Below are 23,599 nucleotides of genomic sequence, written 5' to 3'. Positions count from 1 at the left end.
TTCCACGCCTTCTTGGAAAGCACGGGATAAACACACTACTTCCAGGGTCTGGACTGCAGTCCAGACACCATTCCCCAAGTTTTCTGGACTAAATTAGTCTGGAAAACTGTGGGAATCCCACCCCTCCCCCAAAGCCCCTAAATCCCTTTTAAAAGTAAGAAAAACTTACCCAGCCTCCATTACAGTGTTGCAGGAGCTCTCCCAGTGCATAAAACTGATGTGCCAGGAGACCCGGGGGGGGGGGGGACCACCCCCCCTGCTCTCTCGGTGTGTCATTTCTATGTGCCAGAAGAGCTCCGGCAATACTGTAATGGAGGCCGGGTAAGTTTTTCTTACTTTTAAAAGAGGTTTGGGTGCTGGGGGGGGGGGGGGAGGTCTCCAGATGTTCTGCTGGGCCAGTCCTGGAAGAACATCTGGATACCCACCCCAGAAAATGCAAGCTTTCTGGGGTGGCTGTGGACAGGCCACCAGGAACATTCATGTTCCTAAAATGTGGATGCTCCTGGGATAACGGCCTGTCTGGAAAGGCCCATAATCAAGTTCAAAGCAGATAATTTGGATGATATGCTTTGATAATCTGGATTATACGGTAGTATAGATCCAGCCTCAGCAATTCAGGTAATCCATGAGTGCTTTTAAGAATGAACCACGTGGTAATCAAACCACACAGAACTTGAAAGCAAGGCTGGATCTACATTGCCATATATCCCAGCATCTGACCCCAGATTCTGCTTTGAACTGGATGATATGAGTCTGCACTGCCAGAAAATCAGGGAGATAATGTGTGATCGGATCCTGGGATACAGGGAAATGTAGAATCTTCTCCTGCTGGAGGCATCAAGGCAGAAAAGTTACAATGGAAACATAAATAGTCTTAGTGCTATCAGCACTATCTAACCCACTGGAGAAACTGTTTGGATTGGGATTTACTTGAAGCATTTCTGAGGTGTTTCAAATAGTCTTTCTTTTTCTTTTTGAAATTTTGGTTTCAAGTATTTGCTGAAATCTTAGATAAAGGTTCCAAAATAAAAGAAAGACAGCTTTTAAAATGTAGGATTCAAGAGCCATAATGCAAATAAGATCTCTTTTTTTCCCAGGGAAGCATTTCTATGCTTGATTCTTTGTGCTTGGGGCCCTTCCACACAGCCATATAACCCAGAATATCAAGGCAGAAAATCCCACAATATCTACTTGGAATTGGATTATTTGAGTCCATACTGCCATATATTCCAGTTCAAAACAGATGCTGTGGGAAGTTGTGTAGAAGGGGCCTTAATCTCTCGCCTCTCTATGAACACAGAACAGATGCTCACCTCATTGGAGGGCCTGTGGATGCTGCTGCCATGGAGCGAACTGGTGCTGTCCATGTTGATTTGGTCCCCATCTTTTAGCCCTTTCCAGTCCACTGCAATCACTTCATTTCCTGGAAAGACACACACAGTAAAGATACTCAGCTGCTATCACCACAGATTTCATATCAATTGTCTTGCAATGGAAGTTGCATTTACTGAAGCCACTGTAGTAAAAACGGGAAATATGGGTCCCCCCTACATTGACCATTTTATGTAACTTCCAAACACAAAAGTTAGACAATGTAAGATGGAAATACACACTGTAGTGTGCTTTAAATCAGATAATCCCATACCAACAAAATTGGAGGAAAGTCCAAAATAAGGCTCTTACTGAGAATCACCATACTCCAATGTAAACCATAATGCCAAGTGCAACTGGCTCCACATAATGTGAATCATGCTGTGGACACCCAAAATGCTCTGTTGATGTGTACATGAGCATTTCTGATGGGAAAGCTGCGGATATTGTTGATTCTGGAACCAGCTCAAGGCCAGCCTCTATGGCTTGGGTAATCCATAATCCAGTTCCAGGATTTCCTATGTCATCATCCTTACAGTGAAATGCTTTCTTCGATACCAATTTGAAACTGATCTAAGTGGTGAGTGTAGATGAGCCTTGGACACCACCAACACCAACTGCTCAGGTATCTGAGACTTGTCTTAAAATGAGAAGGAATGAATGTTTTTCATGCAGCCCAGAAAACTCACAGTGATTCCAGTCATGAAAGCCTTTGTCAACACAATGTTTCCCAAGTTTGGATGCAGTTGATTAAAAGTGTATGCTGATATAAATTGTTTATTCTAAAAGGTAGTACAAGATTAAAAGGACCAGATATTGGCTTGGAAGCTAAGCAAGGTCATCCTGCTTAGCACTTGGTTAGAAGACCAAGTATTCTCAAATAATATGCTGTGTCCAGGTTGGACAACAGAAAAAAAAATCTGGCTACCAGTATTAAAAAGAGAGAATGCTTCAGGAACATGGCCATACAGCCCGGAAAATTCACAGCAACCCAACCCTATGCGTATACAGCAGCTTTGATCAACATATATGAGATACTTAACTGTACAGATGGCCAATCTGAGTTTGAAAGTACCAGAGAAAACAACACCTTAAGAGCCAGAAATGGAAACAAAACAACAAAACACAATGAGTAATTTATGCACCCTATGCAGTCATGCTGGCCACATGACCTTGGAAGTGTCTACAGACAACGCTGGCTCTTTTTTTAAATATATTTTTATTGTATAGTACATAGAAACATACCATCTTTGAAATTAACATTCAAAATACCAGTATTTTCCCCAATCCCACCACCACCACACACCCCTGCCGCCACCCAGAAACAGTTAAATACTTTTGCTGTGTTTATTACAATTGTTCAATCACGAGAATAGTCTTATTTAACACCGTATATTTAACTTTCCCCTTTATTCTGTAAATGTGACCCATTTTACCCCCCCCCCCCCCCATGTTCTTCTGCTTTGACCCATCATATAGTAACTTTTCCTTTCACTAATATAATTTTGGAGAAGGTAATTGGCTAGAATAACTTGGTATAAAGTTTTTATATAAAAACTGGTAAAATTTTATCTGAAGGGCTAAAGTACAGTAATAAATATAGCAAAAAAGGAGCCTTTTCTGGCTTATGCTTTTGAATCCACACAAAACTATTCAGTGGAGCTGTTTCAAGTGGCATGGGATCTGTTACAATGTGGCTGAAAAGAGAACATGAACCATGCAAACGCTCACTGAAGAATTTGCCAACTACTTTGCAGACAAAATCACTCATATTGGCTCTCGCTTGGATGCCAGAGTTAATACAGGTGTAGCAGATGTAACCTTAATCCTGGCTTCAAATATGCTGTTCGCTACCTTGAGTCTCACTATTGAGAGTAAGGCTGGATGTAAATGAATGGCCAGAATCCAGCATGGGATTTACAGTGAATCCCAATTCAAACCCACAAAAGCTTACCAAAAGGCAGCCACTGTGACAATGGGCCTGTTCCCATCACTCTGGAAGGAGGTGACATTCTCACCCCCGTCTCTGGTGCAACAAGCAAAAGCAGGGCCTCTGTCAAAGTTTTTCCCTATGTCATGCACAAGGAGGAATGGGAATGTCACCCAGATGCTTCCTGATCAACAGGCACAAACCCCCACAGACTGCAATAGCTGCTTCCCCATAAGGATTTTACATATTTTATTAGATCCCCATTGCTTTATTGCAGCGGTTCTCAACTTTCCCAATGTAATGACCCCTTAATACAGTTCCTCATGTTGTGGTGACCCGCAACCATAAAATTATTTTCATTGCTACTTCATAACCGTATTTCTGCTATTGTCATGAATTGTAATGTAAATATCCGATATGCAGGATGTATGTTCATTCATTGAACCAAATTAGGTACAAATACCTGATACACCCAAATTTGAATACTGGTGGGGTTTCGGGGGAGGGGGGATTGATTTTGTCATTTAGGAGTTGTAGTTGCTGGGATTTATAGTTCCCCTACAATCAAAGAGTATTCTGAACTCCACCTACGATGGAATTGAACCAAACTTGGTACACAGAACTCCCATGACCAACAGAAAATACTGGAAGGGTTTGATGGGCATTGACCTTCAGTTTTGGAGTTTTAGTTCAGCTACATTCAGACAGCACTGTGAACTCAAACAATGATGGATTTGGACCAAACTTGGCACGAATACTCAATATGCCCAAATGAGAACACTGGTGGAGTTTTGGGAGAACAGACCTTCACATTTGGGAGTTGTAGTTTCTGGGATTTATAGTTCACCTGCAATCAAAGAGCATTCTGAACCCCACCAACAATAGAATTGGGCCAATTTTCCCACACAGAACCCCCATGACCATCAGAAAATACTGTGTTTTCTGATGGTCTTTGACAATCCCTCAAACACCCCCTCGTGGCCTCTCCAGGGGTCCTGACCCCCCGGTTGAGAAACACTGCTTTATAGATACAATGGTGAGAGGGGTAAGAGAACTGTCTATTTCCTGCTCAAGATAATCATCATTTTGAAGGCCCCTTTGCCTGGGAAGTTCTCAAGCAAAATCCTATAAAGATGGTTACCATGTCTGGTCCAATGATATGGGATTTGCAGTTTGCTGAGACACCAGCACCCTTTGGCAGAAAAAAGCTAAAGACCTTGTAAAGCTACGACTTGATGATTCCACAGCATTGAGCCATGGCAGTAAACGCATTGTCAAACTGCATTAATTCTATACTGTGGATTCACCTTCAGACTGTACTGCTGAACCTCAAGGGTCAAATCTATCATTTCAAGGCAGGAGGAAAAGCAATTCAGATACTTTTCCAGTTGGTCATGAATTATTGCAAGCAGTACAAGTTGCTGCTGTGCACTGATGCCACTGATTAGAAGAAAGCTTCTGACTCATTAAGTGCATCGGTCATTAGTGAATCGGGAAGAAATTGGGAATTTGAGGAGAATTACAGACACTTTAAAAGTCACAAAGGAAAGCAGATTCCGCGATTAGGTTGCCAATGACAACAGAAAAGAACAACAAAATCCCAAATGCACAATGACAAGGAAACACACTCAGGGTGTCCTCAGATCACTCACAACATACACAACTTAAATGGAATCGTTCATGTGCATCTCCCTCACACACTCTGCTCTCTGCAGGAGTGTAAGCTTTTGTCAATAAATCAATTAAGCAACCCAAAGCTTTTGCTCAAATAAAAAGGCCTGCCTAATAAACCAGCCTTCAGATTTTGCACATGTTTATGCTATCATAGAATAATAGAGTTGGAAGAGATCACATGGGCCACCTACTCCAACCCCCTGCCTTGCATGAAAAGCACAATCAGAGTATCGCTGACAGATGGACATTCAGCCTTTGTTTAAAAGTTTCCAAGGAAAGAACTTCCACTACACTCCAAGGCAGAGAGTTCCACAGCTGAACAGCTCATATAATCAGGAAGTTCTTCTTAATGTTCAAGTTGAATCTCCTTTCTTGTAATTTGAAGCCATGGCTCCTAGTTCTGGTTTCATGGGCAGCAGAAAACAAACCTGTTCCCTCTTCCTTATAACATCTTTTCACATAATTATACATGGCTATCATGTCACCTCTCAACCTTCTTATCTGCAGGGTAAACGCACCCAGCTCTTTAAGACACTCCTCATAGGGATTAATCATCTCCAGACCTTTGATCATGTTAGTCACCCTCTTCTGGACACTTGTCACTATCTCTTTTGAACTGTGGTGCCCAGAATTAGACACAGTATTCCAGGTGAGGTCGAACCAAAGCAAAATACAAAGGTGCCATGACTTCCCTCGATCTAGACCAGTGGTTCTCAACCTGTGGGGTCCCCAGGTGTTTTGGCCTACAACTCCCAGAAATCCCAGCCAGTTTACCAGCTGTTAGGATTTCTGGGAGTTGAAGGCCAAAACATCTGGAGATGCACAGGTTGAGAACTACTAATCTAGACACTATACATCTTTTGATGCAGCCCAAAATCCCATTGACTTTTTAAGCTGCTGCATCACACTGTTGGCTCATGTTCAACTTGTTGTCCATGATTTTTATATGGCAGTGCAGAAGGTGCCCTAGGACAGGGGTCCTTAAATGAAGGCCTACAGACTGGATGCAGCCCTCCAAGGTTATTTCTCTGACCTCCACCCTAACTTTTAGACCAAGGGTTGCCCTAAATCTGAAATGATTTGAAAACACACAACAACAACTACTACCACAATCACTCTACTGAAGCCTGCCTGAATAAAAAGGTTTTAGCATGTCACCGGAAGGACAGAAGGGAAAGGGCCATTCTGGCTTCTCTGGAAAGAAGGGATTTCTAGAGTTGAGTGGCAGCTTCAGAGGCCCTTCTTTCGAGTTCCCACCAACTGAGGTTGGGATGTTGGTGGGACTGAGAGAGGGGCCTCTCTCAGAGCCTGAGAGAAGGGTCTCTCCTGAAGATCTCAGAGCCTGGGCAGAGTTGTTTTGCTATTAGTTAGAAAGTCAATCTTTTGAGAAAAAATTAAACATAGACTAAGGTTGTCTCTATGCTGCCCTCAGGATCTGATCTCAGATTATCTGCTTTCAACAGGATTATATGAGTCGATACTGCCAGACAATCTGGGATAAACAGATAAACTAGGATCAGATCCTGGGATATAGAGCAGTGCATATCCAGCCTAAGTGAACAAAGATAGTCTGTGGCCATGGGAGTTGCATCTCCTGATTACCCTGCTTCCAATATCAGAAGGTTTTTTGCCAATAGGATCTATTTTATTAATCACAGTATTTTTCTCTCACCCTTTTATCATGAGATCTCAGGGTGGTAAACAGCTTAAGTGACCCCAAATTTCAAATAACAAATAATTTAAAGATGATAAAACAAATTGTTGCATATTACAAGAGTAGAAAAGTTAAAACCATGTGCTAGTTTAAAATAAATTATGCCCCCAAAGGTTTCAATAAAATGCTACCTCTTGCAGAAATGAACCAACATAGTTACTAGTCTGCCCTCTATTGCCTGAAGAAAGGGCATGTAAAAAAGGGAATGAGTGCACTCTTGTCCAATATGGATTCTGTCAGTCCAATGAAATTGTCACCCTATAATAATTTCTAGTTTTATATGTTTGTCCTTTATGCCTCAAAACAAAAGCAGTGTGTTCATTTACAAAAGCGGCTAAACTACCTTTACTATTATAACTCATCAACAGAAACTAACTATAATCAAAATGAAACAGATTTTCCACAAAACAGTGCCACAAAAGTTGTTCTTTAACAGCCAACTAATAACATGTCAATATACAATTCCATGAAAGGTGAGCATCACAAGAGTCTGTTTCAACAACTTATCGTATCTCTCTCTACATCCTACCTCAAAGCTTAAGATCTTCTGGGGAGGCGCTGCTCTTGGCCTCGCCTTTAACGCAAACACGCATGGTGGGGATGAGGGGCAGGGGCTTCTCAATGGTGCCCCCCCCCCCACCTGTGGAACCCGCTCCCCAGCGAAATCAGGTCAATAACATCCCTCCTCGCCTTCAGGAGGAAACTGAAAACATGGTTATGGGACCAGGCCTTTGGGTAGCTTGCAGATAATTGACAATGACAATAAGGCTATGGAAAATGGACTATAGATAAGCTTCCAATTGTATTGTGTTCACTGAATTCGTTTCTAGATTAGGTTAGACAGCCAATATTACTGTACTTTTATCATTGTACTTTTTATTTTTAAACAAATTTTAAACTAATTTAATGTATTATTCATAGGTAATTGCTGTATGTATTATTTATTATGTAGTGGCATTGTGCTGGCTGTAAGCCACCCTTGAGTCCCCCCTCTGGGGGTTGAGAAGGGTGGGGTACAAATGCTTGAAATAAATAAATAATAATAAAATCATTTGTTCCATTGGTTTTTGGCATTTTTGCCAAAATATCAAGTATCACAACCGAATACTTACATACAAATACATATATGAAAGTATTTACATACACACATTTTCTCCATTTCAGAAACTTCCTGAAATGTTTCATTTAGTCTGTAATTAAGTTTCATTCACTTTGTTAAAGGCACAACCAGAAAAAGATAAAAAAGTTTATTTTGGGAAACTGTCTCACAAAGCAGAAAGAAAGGAACAGAACCAGTAAGTGACCTACAAGGCCATTTCTCCTGTTATCTCTCTCTCTTTCTCTCTCTCTCTCTCTCTCTCTCTCTCTCGAAGCTACAAAGAAAGGCTTAAGTCTAGAGCCTATTCTTTGTTTATAAAAGCTCCTAAGCCCAATTTCTGGGATCATTTTGGTTAATATTTCATGGGGAAAAGTTGTGGGGAAAAAGGTGGACCTTTTTAAATTGCTGCTCACAAAAAAAAGTGAGTTCTTTTTCCCTAATGCAAGATATCATTTGCTATGATGAAACTATCTTGATGAAAATGTGATTTCTCTACCTGCTTGAAAAAAAAATCTGCAAGCATTTTTTACGGTTCTGGCCCAGATTACCTGTCCGAACATATCTCCTGCCATGAACCATCACGGAGCTTAAGATCATCAGGAGAGGCCCTGCTCTCGATCCCATCACTCTCGCAAATGTGGTTGGTGGGGACGAGAAACAGGGCCTTCTTGGCAGTGGCCCCCCGTCTGTGGAACTCTCTCCCTAAGGATATCAGGTTGGCCACCTCTCTCCTGTTCTTTAGAAAACAACTGTAAGACCTGGCTTTAAGGCCAAGCGTTCGATTAGAGGCCAGAGGCAATAGGAAAAGGAAATTTGGATTTTTGCGACATGGATTCTCCCGGCTTGGTTTTTCTGGCACGTTAATCTATTTATTTATTGTTAAATTTTACTGATGATGTACAATGTTTTAAAATGATTTTATTGTAAGTTGTAGTTTTTATGGTATTTATGTTGTTGGCATCCTCTGATGCTCATGTGAGGCCGCGTTGAATCCCCCTTGTGAGGAGAAGGGCAGGATATAAATATATGAAATAAATAAATAAATAAATAAATAAATAAATAAAATTACATCCCATTAGTTTCAGAAACCTAACACTGGGAGTCAATTGTGAATGCACTCAATTGAAGAGCTCCCACAGAATAATTATTACACAGATAAATCAATCCTTCCCCCCTCTTGGTTATGGCAAATGTTCCACTCATTTACAAACCTTGTTAGCTTCAGCCACTTAGATGCAGAGCTCGGCAAGATAACATCATAGGATCTGCTCTTTTTGTTTTTATTTGCAAATTTGATAAGCCACACACAAGTTTTTCATTTAAAAAACCCACGAACTATAATATTCTGTAAACTTCAGAAATGCAAGGATCAAGGAGACCAATATCTGGAGTTTTGGAGTGTGATGGAACCTATATACAGATGGCACCCAACTCTACCACCCCATCCTCCACACAGCTGAATAAAATCAACATTGCACTGGATTATATAGCAGTGTGGACTCAGATAACCCAGTTCAATGCAGATATTGTAGATTATCAGTCTTGATATTGTGGATTATTATCTTGATTATATGGCTGAGTGGAAGGGTCCTTAAAGCCAAGAAAGCTGTCCTGACCTTAAACCAGTGTCTGTCACTAGAAATGGACTGGATGAGGGTAAACAAATGGAAATTTAATCCAGACAAAACAGAGGTACTCCTGGTCAGTTGGAATTAGGATTCAGCATGTGCTGGTTGGTGGTCACATTCCTCCTGAAGACATAGGTTTGCAGTTTGGGGGTCCTCCTGGTTTCAGTGTTGAACCTTCCAGGTATCTGCAATGGCCAAGAGGGCCTTTGCACAATTGCAATTTGTACACCAACTGTGCCCGTTCTTTGAGAGGCTGTATCTGGCCATGGTGATACATGCCTTAGTTACATCCAGTCTGGACTGCTATAACACGCTCTACGTGGGGTTGCCTTCAAAAAGTGTTCAGAAACTTCAGCTGGTCCAAAGAGTTATGACCAGGTCGCTACCTTGGGCTAGCTGCAGGGAACGGACAGCCGCCTGTTGCAGCAGCTCTACTGGCTGCCAGTTTATTTCTGGGCACAATTCAAAGTACTGGTTATGACCTTTAAAGCCCTATAAGCTCAGGTTCAGGCTACTTCGCTGACCGTATCTCCTTCTACATACCTGCCTAGGCTATGAGATCTTTAATTGAGGTCTTTATCTTGGTCCCACCTCCATTGCAAGCTCCACTGGTGGGAATGAAAGAAATGGTGTTCTCAGTGGCTGCCCCTTAACTCTGGAACCCCCATCTTCTCAGGGAAGCCAGAATGGCCCCTTCTTTGCTGTCCTTATGATGGCAGGCTAAAACCTTTTCATTCAGACAGGCTTTTAAAGAAGTAGAATCATAGAACCAAAGAGTTGGAAGAGACCTCATGGGTCATCCAGTCCAACTCCCTACCAAGAAGCAGGAATATTGCATTCAAATCACCCCTGACAAATGGCCATCCAGCCTCTGTTTAAAAGCTTCCAAAGAAGGAGCCTCCACCACACTCCGGGGCAGAGAGTTCCACTGCTGAATGGCTCTCACAGTCAGGAAGTTCTTCCTCATGTTCAGATGGAATCTCCTTTCTTGTAGTTTAAAGCCATTGTTCTGCGTCCTAATTTCCATGGAAGCAGTAAACAAGCTTGCTCCCTCCTCCCTGTGGCTTCCTCTCACATATTTATACATGGCTATCATATCTCCTCCCATCCTTCTCTTCTTCAGGCTAAACATGCCCAGCTCCTTAAGCCGCTCCTCATAGGGCTTGTTCTCCAGACCCTTGATCATTTTAGTCGCCCTCCTCTGGACACATTCCAGCTTGTTAATATCTCTCTTCAATTGTGGTGCCCAGAATTGGACACAATATTCCAGGTGTGGTCTAACCAAAGCGGAATAGAGGGGTAGCATTACTTCCCTGGATCTAGACACTATGCTCCTATTGATGCAGGCCAACAGCTTTAGTTGACATTGACAAAGGCACTGAGCAACATCTATGAACTCTCTGAAAGTACATGGCCACCATCACAGTCACAAACACTGACACAGGCAACTGCCATTCTGTTTTCCTCATGCCACAGACTATGAGGGAAAGCGGGAAAGCAATACTGGCCCATGTGAACAGCAGGGTTATCTCCAAAACAGAAGCAGGAGTGCTACTCACATTACCCCAAAGTACAGGGCTGCTTCAAAGCTTTGGGAAACTCTGGTCCCATCTACACAGCCATACAATGTGTCATAGGAAATTGATTAGCCTGGTGTGTCCAAATGATGCTCCGGCTAATCCATTTCAATCTGGAATAAAAATGATTATCCAGGTTTATTCTAAGTTTTAAAAATACCTGAAAAGATCAGGATCTTACTGAAAGATCCAGAAATTTGCAGGTATGGAGGCAATTGAGACTGTCTCCTAGGATCACCATTCACAATCCCAGTAAATAGTCCCCATAGCCTTCCCACTTCTGAGGGCTCAGGCAGCACAAAATCTTTCAATTTATTCTTCTTCTGCCTCTATAGTTAAGACCATAAACTTGGCTAGCTTTCCTCAAAGTGTTATTGACATTATTATGACAGATTTTGCATTATAGCCTTCAAATGATTTTGCTACATATCTTTTAATGCTAGTCCAATTCTTCTCATACTTTCACATCCTGAGTAAAATACTGTGCAATAATCTTATTCAGAATGTCCCATTTGTATTCATTTTTGCTTGTTCATCTCAAGTATTGCAATATTTACACGTGGAGCTTCTTGCTTTACTATGTTTACCTTTCCCTGATTCATGCTGTTCACATTCTGTGTTCTTATAATAAGTGTTGTGAAGCTTATGACTGAACTTTCAACTCTGAGCACATCAACAGCTGAATATCCTTTTGGCTTGAGTCCAGTGGCATCATTAGCTATGGTACTACTCATTGTTGCCTTTGCTGTATTCCAGTAGCTCGTTAAATGTCATCTGACTTCAGAGGTTCATCTTCTGACACTAACTCTGGTTTCATTTTGGAATGACTCATCATAAGGGTTTTCCTGATAAAAAGATCTTCAAGCGGAGATTTACTGTAAAACTGAGGGAGAAAGGAGCCCTTGAAGTTTCCCCACTTGTGTAATTACTATAATGAAAAAGTAACAATATTTCATTACTCTCGTTATCTTAACAAAAGTTTTGCTAACTATAATTTAGAAATAGGCCATATCGAGCAGTGGTTCTCAACCCTCCTAATGCCGCAACCACTAACTACAGTTCCCTATGTTTGGTGACCTGCAACCATAAAATTATTTTTGTTGCTACTATTATGAATCATAATGTAAATATCTAATATGCAGGATGTATTTTCATTCACTGGCTCAAATTTGGCACAAATACCCGATACGCCCACATTTGAATACTGGGAGGGGGAATTGATTTTGTCATTTGGGAGTTTTAGTTGCTGGCATTTATAGTTAACCTACAAGCAAAGAGCATTCCAAACTCCACCAATGATGGAATTGAACCAATCTTGGCACACGGAACTCCCATGACCAACAGAAAACCCTGGAAGGGTTTGGTGGGCATTGACCTTGAGTTTCAGAGTTGTAGTTCACCTATATCCAGAGAGCACTGTGGACTCAAACAATGATGGATCTGGACCAAACTTGGCACAAATACTCAATATGCCCAAATGTGAACACTGGTGGAATTTGGGGGAAATAGACTTGACATTTGGGAGTTGTCATTGCTGGGATTTATAGTTCACCTGCAATCAAAAAGCATTCTGAACCCCACCAACAATAGAATTGGGCAAAACTTCCTACACAGAACCCCTATGACCAACAGAAAATACTGTGTTTTCTGATGGTCTTTGGCGACCCCTTTGACGCCCCCTCGCAACCCCCACCCTGAAGGGGGCCTGACTCCCAGGTTGAGAATATATAGAGTATGCTGATAGAGAGTATGGAAAAAGAACAAATCAATACAATTAATGCTGTCCACATTCTACCAAGGAAGACTTCCATTGGACAGAGATGGGGGGACACCAATGGCCCATCTAAAAACATATTCATTGTGCAACAAAATGAAGCTCATCTAAAAAATCCAAGCCAAGTACAAGAGCGCCTACAATTTGCATGATTCCAATATAGATAATTACAAGAAAGATACCAAATGGATAAGAAGATAGGCATTTACTGGAAAAGTAATGAAGGAGAAAATATTTTTTCCAGTCTAAGGAAAGGCAAATTGCAAACGTCTATAAAGTATTACTGAAATTAGATACAGAAGTACATCTAATTGTATGATTCAATGGTCAAAGAATTCAGGCCATAATATCCACCTAGAGAAATAGGAACAGAGGTGGAAAACAAAGATTAAATTCACAAGATGTCACGAACTAAGATAAAATTTCTACAAGATGATGTATAGAAGATATGCTGGAAAGATTAGAAAAGATACAGCCAAAATTTTAAAATGTTTGTTGAAAATGTTATCAAAAAGAAGGAACTTTTTACGATATGTGGTAAACACACCCTAAAGCAAAAATAATGGATTATAATTAATAAGAACATTTGAAAGGATTTTAAAAATCAAAGAACCACTACAGCCAGAACCTTTCTGTTGGGACTTACAAATTCAACACTACCAAAAAAAAAAAAAATTCTGATACCCTTTTTATACATGGTAAATTCAGCAAGAATTGTTTATTATTGGAAAAAAGAGGAAATTTCCACACAAGATTTATGGATTACAAAAATGTTGGATATGGCAGAGTTGAACAAATTGACTAGTCTTATACAATCTTCAGATGCTTCTATATTTGAAGAATAATGACAGACCCTTATTGACTTTAAAAGAAGAAAGGAAAATGAAAATATTGGGGTTTTTTTTATAGAATCAAGGGAAAGTTAGTAGTACAGGGATGTAGCATTAACAAGAAAGAAAGAAAACCCTAGAGAAGTCCGTGACAAGAATAACAGGATCTCCAATGATATCCAAGGGATCCTGGAAAGTGATTTACCAGAAATAGGTTTTATGACAAAAAGAATAGATTTTTGGATTAAGAAGAAGACAGCAGAGACAAGGTAGAAAGCATTAGTTTCTATTTTCTATTTCTCAACTTTTCTATCTCCTTTGTTTCAAAACACTGTAGGTGATGGCGCGAGTGGCGCCACCTGTGTATAGAACTTTAAAGTGCAAAGGTTTAAACTGTTTAAACTGTATAACATGCCCAAACTTGCCTAGTTTGTAAATGTATAGTTGGATTGATTGGTTATTTATAGCTGTCAATCAATGTTGTTTGCACCAGTTATATTGCTTCCTCAGCTCAATTGCTTGGCTCCACCTCTTCCTGGAGGAGGGCAAAGCTTTTCCTTTTGCATTCTACCATCAAACTTTCTATCAGATAGACGTGAAAAAGAGACTTGGCTCTAAAGCCTTTAATTAAGTTACCTCTCATCACCAATTCTAAGGTTTTACCCTTGGGACTCATATTCATGCCCTGATCTCCCTGGACAACATTGAGGAGACCCAAGCGCATTCAAATCGGTCCTGTGGCATTAGAGGAACGCTTCATGTCTTCAAATATAGGCCATTCGGATTGGGGCTGTGAATGTTCAGGCATTTGCAGCCATTGAGAAAGAGGGAACCTTGAAAAGCTTCTCAGCTGCGAAATCTCCTTGGACCCAAGACAACCAGAGACTGTAATGTATATTTCCTTTACCCCTTTGAAACTTGCAGCTTATTGCCTTAAAGGGATAACTCTTTGTGGACAATAAAATCTATTTTGAGTTATCTACAGTGTTTTGGTCCTTGGGAGTTCCAGTTCTTTAAAGGAAGGCAAGAAGCAATCCCCTGGGGGAAAGATGTCACGTCTATGTCTCTTTCACTAAGAGTTGTAGCGCAACGGCATAATGTACACCCGATTTTCTAGCCTTCTGTTTTAGATTAGGAAAGATTTTTTCTTTTCCCCCCTCTTTTCTTTTTTAACATAATATAAGCCTATTTTTAAATATTAGATAGCAATGGAAGAAGACAAAGATGTAAGATGTTAAAGATCCCAGTTCTATAGCCACTCTTGTACCCTTTCTCATTTCTCATATATTTGAAATAAAAATTATACGGAAAAAAGAGATTTCTCCAGAATGAAGCTAATGACATAGGTTAAAAATTAATGTCCCTCTGTGCTAAAGAACTATTTTATATTTCCCCAACTGATCCTTTATGAAAAGCATGGTCAGTTTACATTTTCACAAAAATAGTCCTTTTTGTTAGTCCTCACATCTTGGGAAATATGACATTTAGTCAGAAGAGCCAAACCTCTCAAGAGCGGCTCCACTGGCAAGAATTTTGTTCAACTCCGCCATTCTGCCATATCCAACATTTTTGTAATCGAACACTAGCATATAGGAAACACTGCTTGAACACCAAGCACAAAGTAGCTGCATGCAATAACATCCTGCGGAAACTTACTGGCAGCACATGGGGTGCAGACCCAAAATTACTCAACTGCCGAGTATGCCTGCCTGTTTGGCATACGTCTGCCCATGCAAAGCAGGTGAGCATAGCATTGAATGAAACATGCAGAATAATCACAGGATGTCTTAAACCTACATCTGTTGATAAACTCTACAAGCTAACTGGCACTGCCCCCCCCCTCCCCTATGTGCGACAGGAAGTTGCTGCTAAAGGTGAGAGAAATAAGGTTGAATACTATGAAAGCCATCCACTACATGACTACCAGCTTTATGAGAACTACCACTCCTCTTGGCATCCCTCCAGCAACAACCCTCTGGGCAGCTAAACCAGGAAACCCCAACTGGATGGCCCCCCACAAGGGTCTTCCTCCAGGGGCAAACCAAGAATGGGCAACTTGGAAGTCCCTGAACAGACTCAGAAGTGGAGTGGGCAGATCACAAGACAACCTGGCAAAATGGCACTACCTAAAAGAATCCCACACTTTATGTGACTGTGGAGCAGAACAGACAACTCCGCATCTGCATGCTTGTCTAATATACCCTGCCTCATGTACTGAGGAAGAATTGTTAGAAGCCACAGACAATGCAATTGCTGTTGCCCATTTTAGGTCAAAAGATATTTAGCCACCTGTGCTCCTTCTATTTTATCGGTTTTTATACTAATTTATGCAATGCTTTTGATACAAAATAAATAACTGAGAAGAAAAGATGCGTGTTTACTAGCACATGGCTTCATACTCCTATTCACCATGGTGAAGAGAAATCAAAAAGACTGATCGATTCTGAAGTAACTTATTTCTTCAATCCATCTCAATAGAAAGCTAGTGTTACTACATAAGCACTGATAAACCAGTGCTGTATTTATAACGGAGCAATAACAGACCCATTTGTTAATTTGCAAGTGGATTCAAAGAAGAATTGTTCACACACTGCCCTCATGACAAAAACAGCCAGATTTGATGGATGCATTTGGATCTGCTGGTCTTTTTCAACAATATCGAATTACTAACTTAAGTAGGTTAGATCCAAGTAAAGCAAATAATCCCTCTTATGGGGCAGACAGAAGTTCACTGGGAATTAAGTTGACTCAGAAGTACTTTCTCTCGTCTACAGGTCTTCGGGGTGTTTTTTAAAGAAATCAAGACCAGATTTTTTTTTAAACACTTCTACAAATGTGATCTTGTTCTACTGCCAAACGTTTATCAACTGAAAATAAACAAGTGTACAGTATACATAAAACAATTGTGTTAAATATAGCACAAGGGTTAACAGCTCTTTAAATGTGTTATCACATCTCGAGATAGGAAGACTTTCCATGTGCTCGGGATCTCATCAAAACTGGCCCACATAAACAAGGACACTCATCACCATCCCACAATGTTCCCTGAATTTCAACAGCTCATAACAGACACTTATTCATCCTTTTATCGTGTCCAGAGAAAGAAATGCCACAGGTTTTGTGCCCCTTGTTCCATTGTTTGGCTGTCCCTTCATGTAGAAAGCAATCTAAGGCATCTACCCTAAATCTGGTTTGCTGCAACTTGAAACCGGAATTCTTATGTTTCTCTCAGTTCCCTTGGAACCTGCACTCTTTTTCGTCCTTTTAATGGCATCCTTTTAAATAGCAAAATAAATAATGATTGTATTATCCTTTTATTTCATTTCTCCAAGAACCGCCAGCCCCAGCAACTTCATATTAATTATAACCCATACTAGCAGCTTTCCATTCTTCTTCGGAGTGGTTTGGACAACTGGAAGGTTTGAGGAAGAAGTGTCCCATTTCTCTTCATTCCCAACAGGAACATCTACTTGGAGATTTCAAATCGGATGTCGTAAAAACCTTCCAATGAAATCTAGTGGAACCAGGGGGTATAATCTTAGTTTCTGGAGAACAAAAATGATGTAGATTTCTGTCGTATCAAAACAAAATTCAAAGAATGGGAAGATTGATGAAAATTCATTTGTTCAAGGATAAAAGGGGGGGGGAGGTATGTGTGGTCTTTTTAAAAAGAGCAGCATTAGAAATTTTGAATATCATATTGCTTTATAAATTGAGCCTTTTCATATTCCCTATTTGTGTGAAAAATTATCGGCCTGTAACAACTCAAACTTGGAAATCCACTGATTGACCCTGGACATATATATATATATCATGGGTTGCATCTACACTGAAGAATGAATGCAGTTTTACACCACTTTAATTGCCATTGTTCAATGCTTTGGAGTCCGGGCATTTGTAGTTTGGTCAGACAGAGAAGGTCTTGTAAAACTACAGGGACTTGGCTCTCTCAGCCCTATCCACTTGAGTACATGCAGTCCCCAAGTTACAAACATCCAATTTACAAATGATTCATAGTTAAGGACAGGGGTGAGACAACAGGAAATTAGAGAAATCTATCCCCAGGAATGGAAATTCACTCCTGAAAGAGTTATCATGGGGAAAAGGTGTCTCCAATGAAGCTTGACCATCAATCCTTGTTTCCACAACAAATGAAATTTTTCAAAATTCAATTATGATAGGAACAGAAAGTGAGGTGAAATTTGCAGAACAGAGGCACGGAGAGTGAAACAAATTCCACAGGGTGTTAACCCTTCCCTATGAAAACCAAAACTAAAAATATGTAATTACACTTTAAATGTACTTGTTCCAACTTAAATGCACCTGAAACTTAAGAACCTACAGAACCTATCTTGTATGTAACTTGGGGACTACTTGTACTCTACACAGCAGCAGAGAGGTGGGGAGCTATGTCACAGTGGTTCAACATGATACCATTTTCCTTCCTAGGAGCCTTGAATACATGTACTAGAAATAGGTAGCCATAGCCAGGACAGACTAGGGTCTGTCAGTATACCAGCAGAGCAACAATAACAACACTGTTCAGATTTTTCTTTTCTGAGCTTAATTGGTATCAGTAGTAGTAACCCTGGCTTGATATGCTAAGATACTTCAACATCCATGCTATATCAGGAATTGTTCAAAATTTCATGTCCTCCATGACAACCATGGGTCTATCCCAAATAGTATCTAGTGCCTCCCATGCAACAGGCCACACTATAGGAATTGTTTTCAGAGCTAGGTGGAATAACAGTGATCTGGATCAGGAGGAGTCTTCCATTGTAATAGGCGGATCCTTAACTGGGGGAAAGGGGTAGGATCAGTGGAACTTGGAGCTCTGCAAGGATGCAGGGCAAACTAATATGGTCCAATTCAGGATTCAAAAGTCTTCCTGTGAGTGTAGGAAGTTATCTCTTGCCTTGAGAAGGCATCCTACTGAAGAGCTACATGGTCTTCAGCATGGAAAAATGGCCAAAGTGGTGGACACAACTGCTTCCAAATATCTTCTCCTGTGGAATGGAACCATTATATGTAGTTGTAGTGCATGTAGTAGTAGTAATAACAGCAGCCACGGCCATGTATTGGAATGCCTCACTGTGACAGGGACTGATTTATATGAACTTAACGGGATTATATGACCACAAGGCTGGATCCGTTCTAGAGAAATTTGTGGTGACAATTTTGTGAGGGTCTGGAAACAATCATAAGACAAAATAACGAAAGGGAGCATTTTTGTATGGGTTGGAGAAGGGAAAAGATGAGCAAGTCTCTCCTAATTGACAGTGCTTTGGCAGCATTCAGGAAAGCTGAGTGGAAAATGAGAGACACAGATAGTAAAGTGCTATGGGGTAAATAATGTCTGGAACACAGAAGTAATCACATCAGTGCTACAGCAAAGAATAAGAAATTGGACATCCATGAAGATTGCAGGAGGCCGGATCAATGTACTTTCTGGTTACTGTATTATAAAAACAGCTTTGTGAATGCAGTATTATTTCTTGTAGAGCTGACATCTGTATGTCACCTGTTCTTCCTGCAATCCCCAAAAGAGCCAAGGGGTGAATAACATGAGCTTTGCCAATTTTATTCACTTGACTAAAGATTTTTAACCTTGGAGCATGAACTTCATGATTAGATCTTAAATCAATAAGGCTTAAAAGTACTTAATTGTGACTGGATTTTGAACAAGAAAGCCATTCATATAATAAATGAATAAATAAGAAAAAGTAATAGTAGAAGAAGGTTATATTCATATGACCATGAAAGCCCAAAACATAAGAACTATTTCCCTGTATTGTCTGCAACATGTGTCTTGGTAAAATATGCTTAATATCCCTATCTAGAATGTTGAAATACTTTTAAATAAAAGAAATATGTTTATGTGAGTGGTTGAGACAGTGGCACCTTTGCTTTCTGGTGGTTCAACACACACAAATGCACAAAATGATTACAGATATGCTATAAAATTATCTTCAATCTCTGTGTATAACGTGTTTATGAAACATGCATGAATTTTGTGGTGAGACATAGATTCCATCTCCATTATGTACTGTTATGAATATACAGTACAGGTATTCTAAACTCTGGGGGGGGGGGGGGGGCAGCAGAGAGAAATCCAAACTCTAAAACACTTTTGATCCCATCCAGACAGGGCCCATAATGCAGAAACATAGGTTTTACCGGAGGCGTCCAAACAACATCTCCAGCAAAACTGAATTAATTCGAGACAAAGCAGGAAAATACCAGGAGGGCATCTAGACACCCCCTCCCAAGGGAAGTGCACGCTTTAGGGGGTAGTATGTGGTCTTACACGTGTGCCTAAGCAGGTTTCTTAAACATGCTTTGGCATGCATTTAAGTGTTATCTGGAAGCGGCCTCAGATAAGGGATACTCAATTTGTCCACCTCTACAAGGTTTGGGACAATAACCAAGCTGTTTACGATATGAATGTTGACATCTCTCCCATTAGCTGAATTGTATGGAAGGGAACCAGAAGAACCAGTGGCTTCCATACCAAGTGGTCATGTCCGATTCTGCACCAAAGATAGACAACTCCACCCTCCAAACCCTCATGGACCACAGCAAGCTGAATTATCTCTTTCCTTTGCAGTCCCTCTCAGAATGGCAATAGGATGTAATGTTACCATTTTGCAGAAGAAAAGTTATTTTGGGGTGGTACAGGGTTGTGAAAGTGGATATATTTTTCATGTTTTCATGTGTTTAGGGGGTTTCCTGAATGATTTTGAAATAAATATTCTGCTATATTGTTATGAAGTTAGTTGGGAGCTGTGAGGAACTGGTCCAGGAGCAGCATGGAAGCCATGGTCCACAATTTGCTTACACAATTCCATTAATTTTTACTGATTCCAGGGTTCACAATCCAGTCAGCTGTTCTTCCCAATCTAGATAATTATTTCTTCTGCTACATGAATTCTTAAGTTTTCATTTCCTTATTTTTAATCCAGTTTACTTGGTCTCGAAGGACAGACTTCTAAAATCATGACATCTCAACAGCAAAGGTTCACCTGCATTGGGAACTATGTACATATAATGATCTTGCACATGCATATTTACAAGGCTTTGTGCAAGTACGCAGGCACGCCAGAAAGCTATAAATAGCTTCGCACAGCTTTCCAGTGAATTTATGTGGAGCAAAATAGAACAATTCACAGCTCACATGTGGAGATATGATTTTCCTAAATGACAAATAATGCAGCTTTTCTGTCCATTCACTTAAATAGCTGATGCTAAGACTACTAGCTACTTCTGAAGAGATTTCCTCTCTGTTCTCTTTAAAATTATTATGAAATAGGCCATTGCCTTAAGAGGAAAATACATGCCAAAGTTAATTTAGTGAGATTTTAGAGTTCTTCAGCTATTTTTTTGCTTTTTTCCCATGACAGACTGAATAGAGCTGGCCTTGAACAATGGGCTTCTTACTGTTTCTTTGCTTCCTCACTGGTTAAAAGCCTGCTATAAATTGGTTCTTCCTCTTCAATCTGATTTATTTAACATGTCATGGAAAGATCAACACACACCTCTTCCCCGTTAATAATGCCAGATTCTACTAGTTCATTGTCCCTCAAGTCTTCTTTCTTCCCCTGCCCTGCTGTTGACAATCACATTACAAGATTATTAAGACAAGATATACGCAACATGATTGTCAATGCATGCATCTCTGAACAAAGCAAAATAGAAAAAAAATTAAACCAGCAAGTCTCTATTAACAAGTTTCCTGAATGCATGCGGACAAGGTTTTCACACGACAATCCACTTGCATCAAACATGGAATTTTGTAGAGACAAGTCCAGATATTGAAATCTATTTGTAATACTTGATTTCTACTGAATTTTGTCTTGCAAAAAAACCTATAGTGGCAAGCACAAGTAAGCGGGGTTAAGTTCATGATGACTTTTTTAAAAAATGAATATCTCCACAATCTTTTGGAGCTTTTATGCTCTTTGGAAAAGGATGACCTTGTTAGAAGTCACAACCTTTGGAAAAATGATGCCATAACCTCTTGGTAAAAAATCCCCCCCCCCCCCCCCGCTCTCCTGGCGTGTCATTTCTATGTGCCAGGAGAGCAGCTCCAAGAGTACACTGGAGGCCAGGAAAGTTTTTTTTTAACTTTTCAAAAGGGTCTGGAGGCTTTCCAATTTCTTATTCTTTTGGGAGGAAAAGAGTGGGGTATAAATATAGGAAATAAATAAATAAACAGGCCCCCAGGAAAATCTGTGTTTTTTAAACATGGATTCTCCTGGGATAACAGCCTGTCTGGATCACCCCTAGGTTTCTAGGGACAAAGATATTCCAATGCACAAACACATACATATATATTCAGCCGAGTTTCAAAAGTATTCCTTTTAGTTGCTCAAAAAACATCTACTCTCCCTTGGAATATATTTGCTTTTAAATCATGCTCTCAAGTGACAAAAAACCAGGAAATAGACTTCTTTAAAAGTAACATAGTTGGTTTACTCACAAACTTCATGTATTCAACATACAGGTACTTTGCTTATCAATCCAGTTATAAGTAGATTTGCAGTAGCTTCTCTACATAGTTAACACAGGGCATCCTTTTATAATCAATAGTCCAAAGTCCAAAGCATCTCTCTGTTCTGCGAGTCTCTATAGTCTGTTTCAACTAACTTCAAAAAGCATACATCTGTCTCTACTGAAGTCTAAAGCATACTGATCTAAAATGAAGTCTGAGTCCTGAACAAACCCAGACCCGATCACATGATCTGCAGCCCCTCCCACAACAGTTAAAGTAAACTTGCATACCAATACACACATATACAATACAGTAAGCAATCTGAATTACATACATAACAAATAACTATGGAGGCTATGAGAAGGTTGCTATTTCTAACAGACTTTCATTGATTTCCTTAACAATCCTCAATTTGGAAGCTTGCTGCAAAAATACTATGATTAGCATGCCTTATTTTAGCAATTATTTCCTAAAAGTTACTTTGTGTATCATTACAAATTATCCCTATAATGCATGACTGCTGGAGAATGCTGTAGAATCCTTGCCTTCCGTTCAAGCAGGACAATAACAGTAACCAATAGACACAGATAATCCTCCATTTATGCTCTATATACTCTCAGGTGGATCTTCTGTGATACACAAATATCTGTCTATGGTGTAAATACAAACACAGAGATTGAAAACATGTCATTTTAATTTAAATGATCTTGGATATGGCTTTGAACTACACTGAAAATAAGAATGAATTTCACATGAATTAGATGTAAAATAGAGGCTAATCCCTCGAGCCATGAGCCCAGATATTAATCACTCCTATCTCAGTGTCTATACATATTGAAGCAAGCCACCATCTCTCAGCCAATGCCATTGGCAGCTAGAGGCTCCCATATCCAATTAGATGAGTTTTAGACCAATGAGCCATGCAAAATGCAACACTCTACCCCTGAAAGATATTCAGTATCTTGGATTGTTCTTTTAAATTTTGAACTAACCCCCAGTGTGGATTAATGGCCCACTGAGATGGAAGCCACTAGCTGCCACAGTTCATAGTTCTCATCCCCAACATGTTGCTATAATACTGATCTGGCTCAACATGCTATTGCAAAGATTGCTGACAGTTCATTTAAAACGCTTTAGGCACCAAATAATTGCTACAGAAACCCTTTAATGAACAGCTACCTACAAATCTATTTGTCACTTTGTCCTAGATATGTTCTCCTGAGCTCTTTAGTAAAGATCTCTAACCTTTTATCAGACAGAATCCTAACCTGAAAATTTCATTTTCCACTGCTGATCTTAAGATTAGAAAAAGAGCAGGATCCTCTTAGGAAAAATGAGAGCAATTTCCACCAGTTATGTAGCTGAATATTTCACACAAATGGAAGATTCTGCCTTTCTTCCTAGCTGGGGAAGAAACTTGTAGCAAGTACAAATAACATCTGACAGTTGTAAAAAAATGTATCAAATACCATAGAACAAAATTATGTGACTTGACCAGATACTTCACT

At 40.0% G+C, this 23,599-nt stretch overlaps 1 protein-coding gene across 2 annotated transcripts in view; it reads right to left on the bottom strand.

Annotated features, from left to right (window-relative positions):
• Positions 1-23,599, bottom strand: part of FAM131B (family with sequence similarity 131 member B) — a 61,554-nt gene that overhangs the window by 19,905 nt on the left and 18,050 nt on the right. For both annotated transcript variants that reach the window (XM_060762666.2, XM_067464322.1), the window contains exon 2: positions 1,314-1,423. In XM_060762666.2, coding sequence (XP_060618649.2) covers positions 1,314-1,423 — 110 coding nt within the window. The remainder of the gene's footprint in view (positions 1-1,313; positions 1,424-23,599) is intronic.

Source organism: Anolis sagrei, chromosome 2 (genome assembly GCF_037176765.1).
Source record: "Anolis sagrei isolate rAnoSag1 chromosome 2, rAnoSag1.mat, whole genome shotgun sequence".
In the NCBI taxonomy this organism is placed as follows: Eukaryota; Metazoa; Chordata; class Lepidosauria; order Squamata; family Dactyloidae; genus Anolis; species Anolis sagrei.
This window is presented reverse-complemented; position numbering and strand designations above follow the sequence as displayed.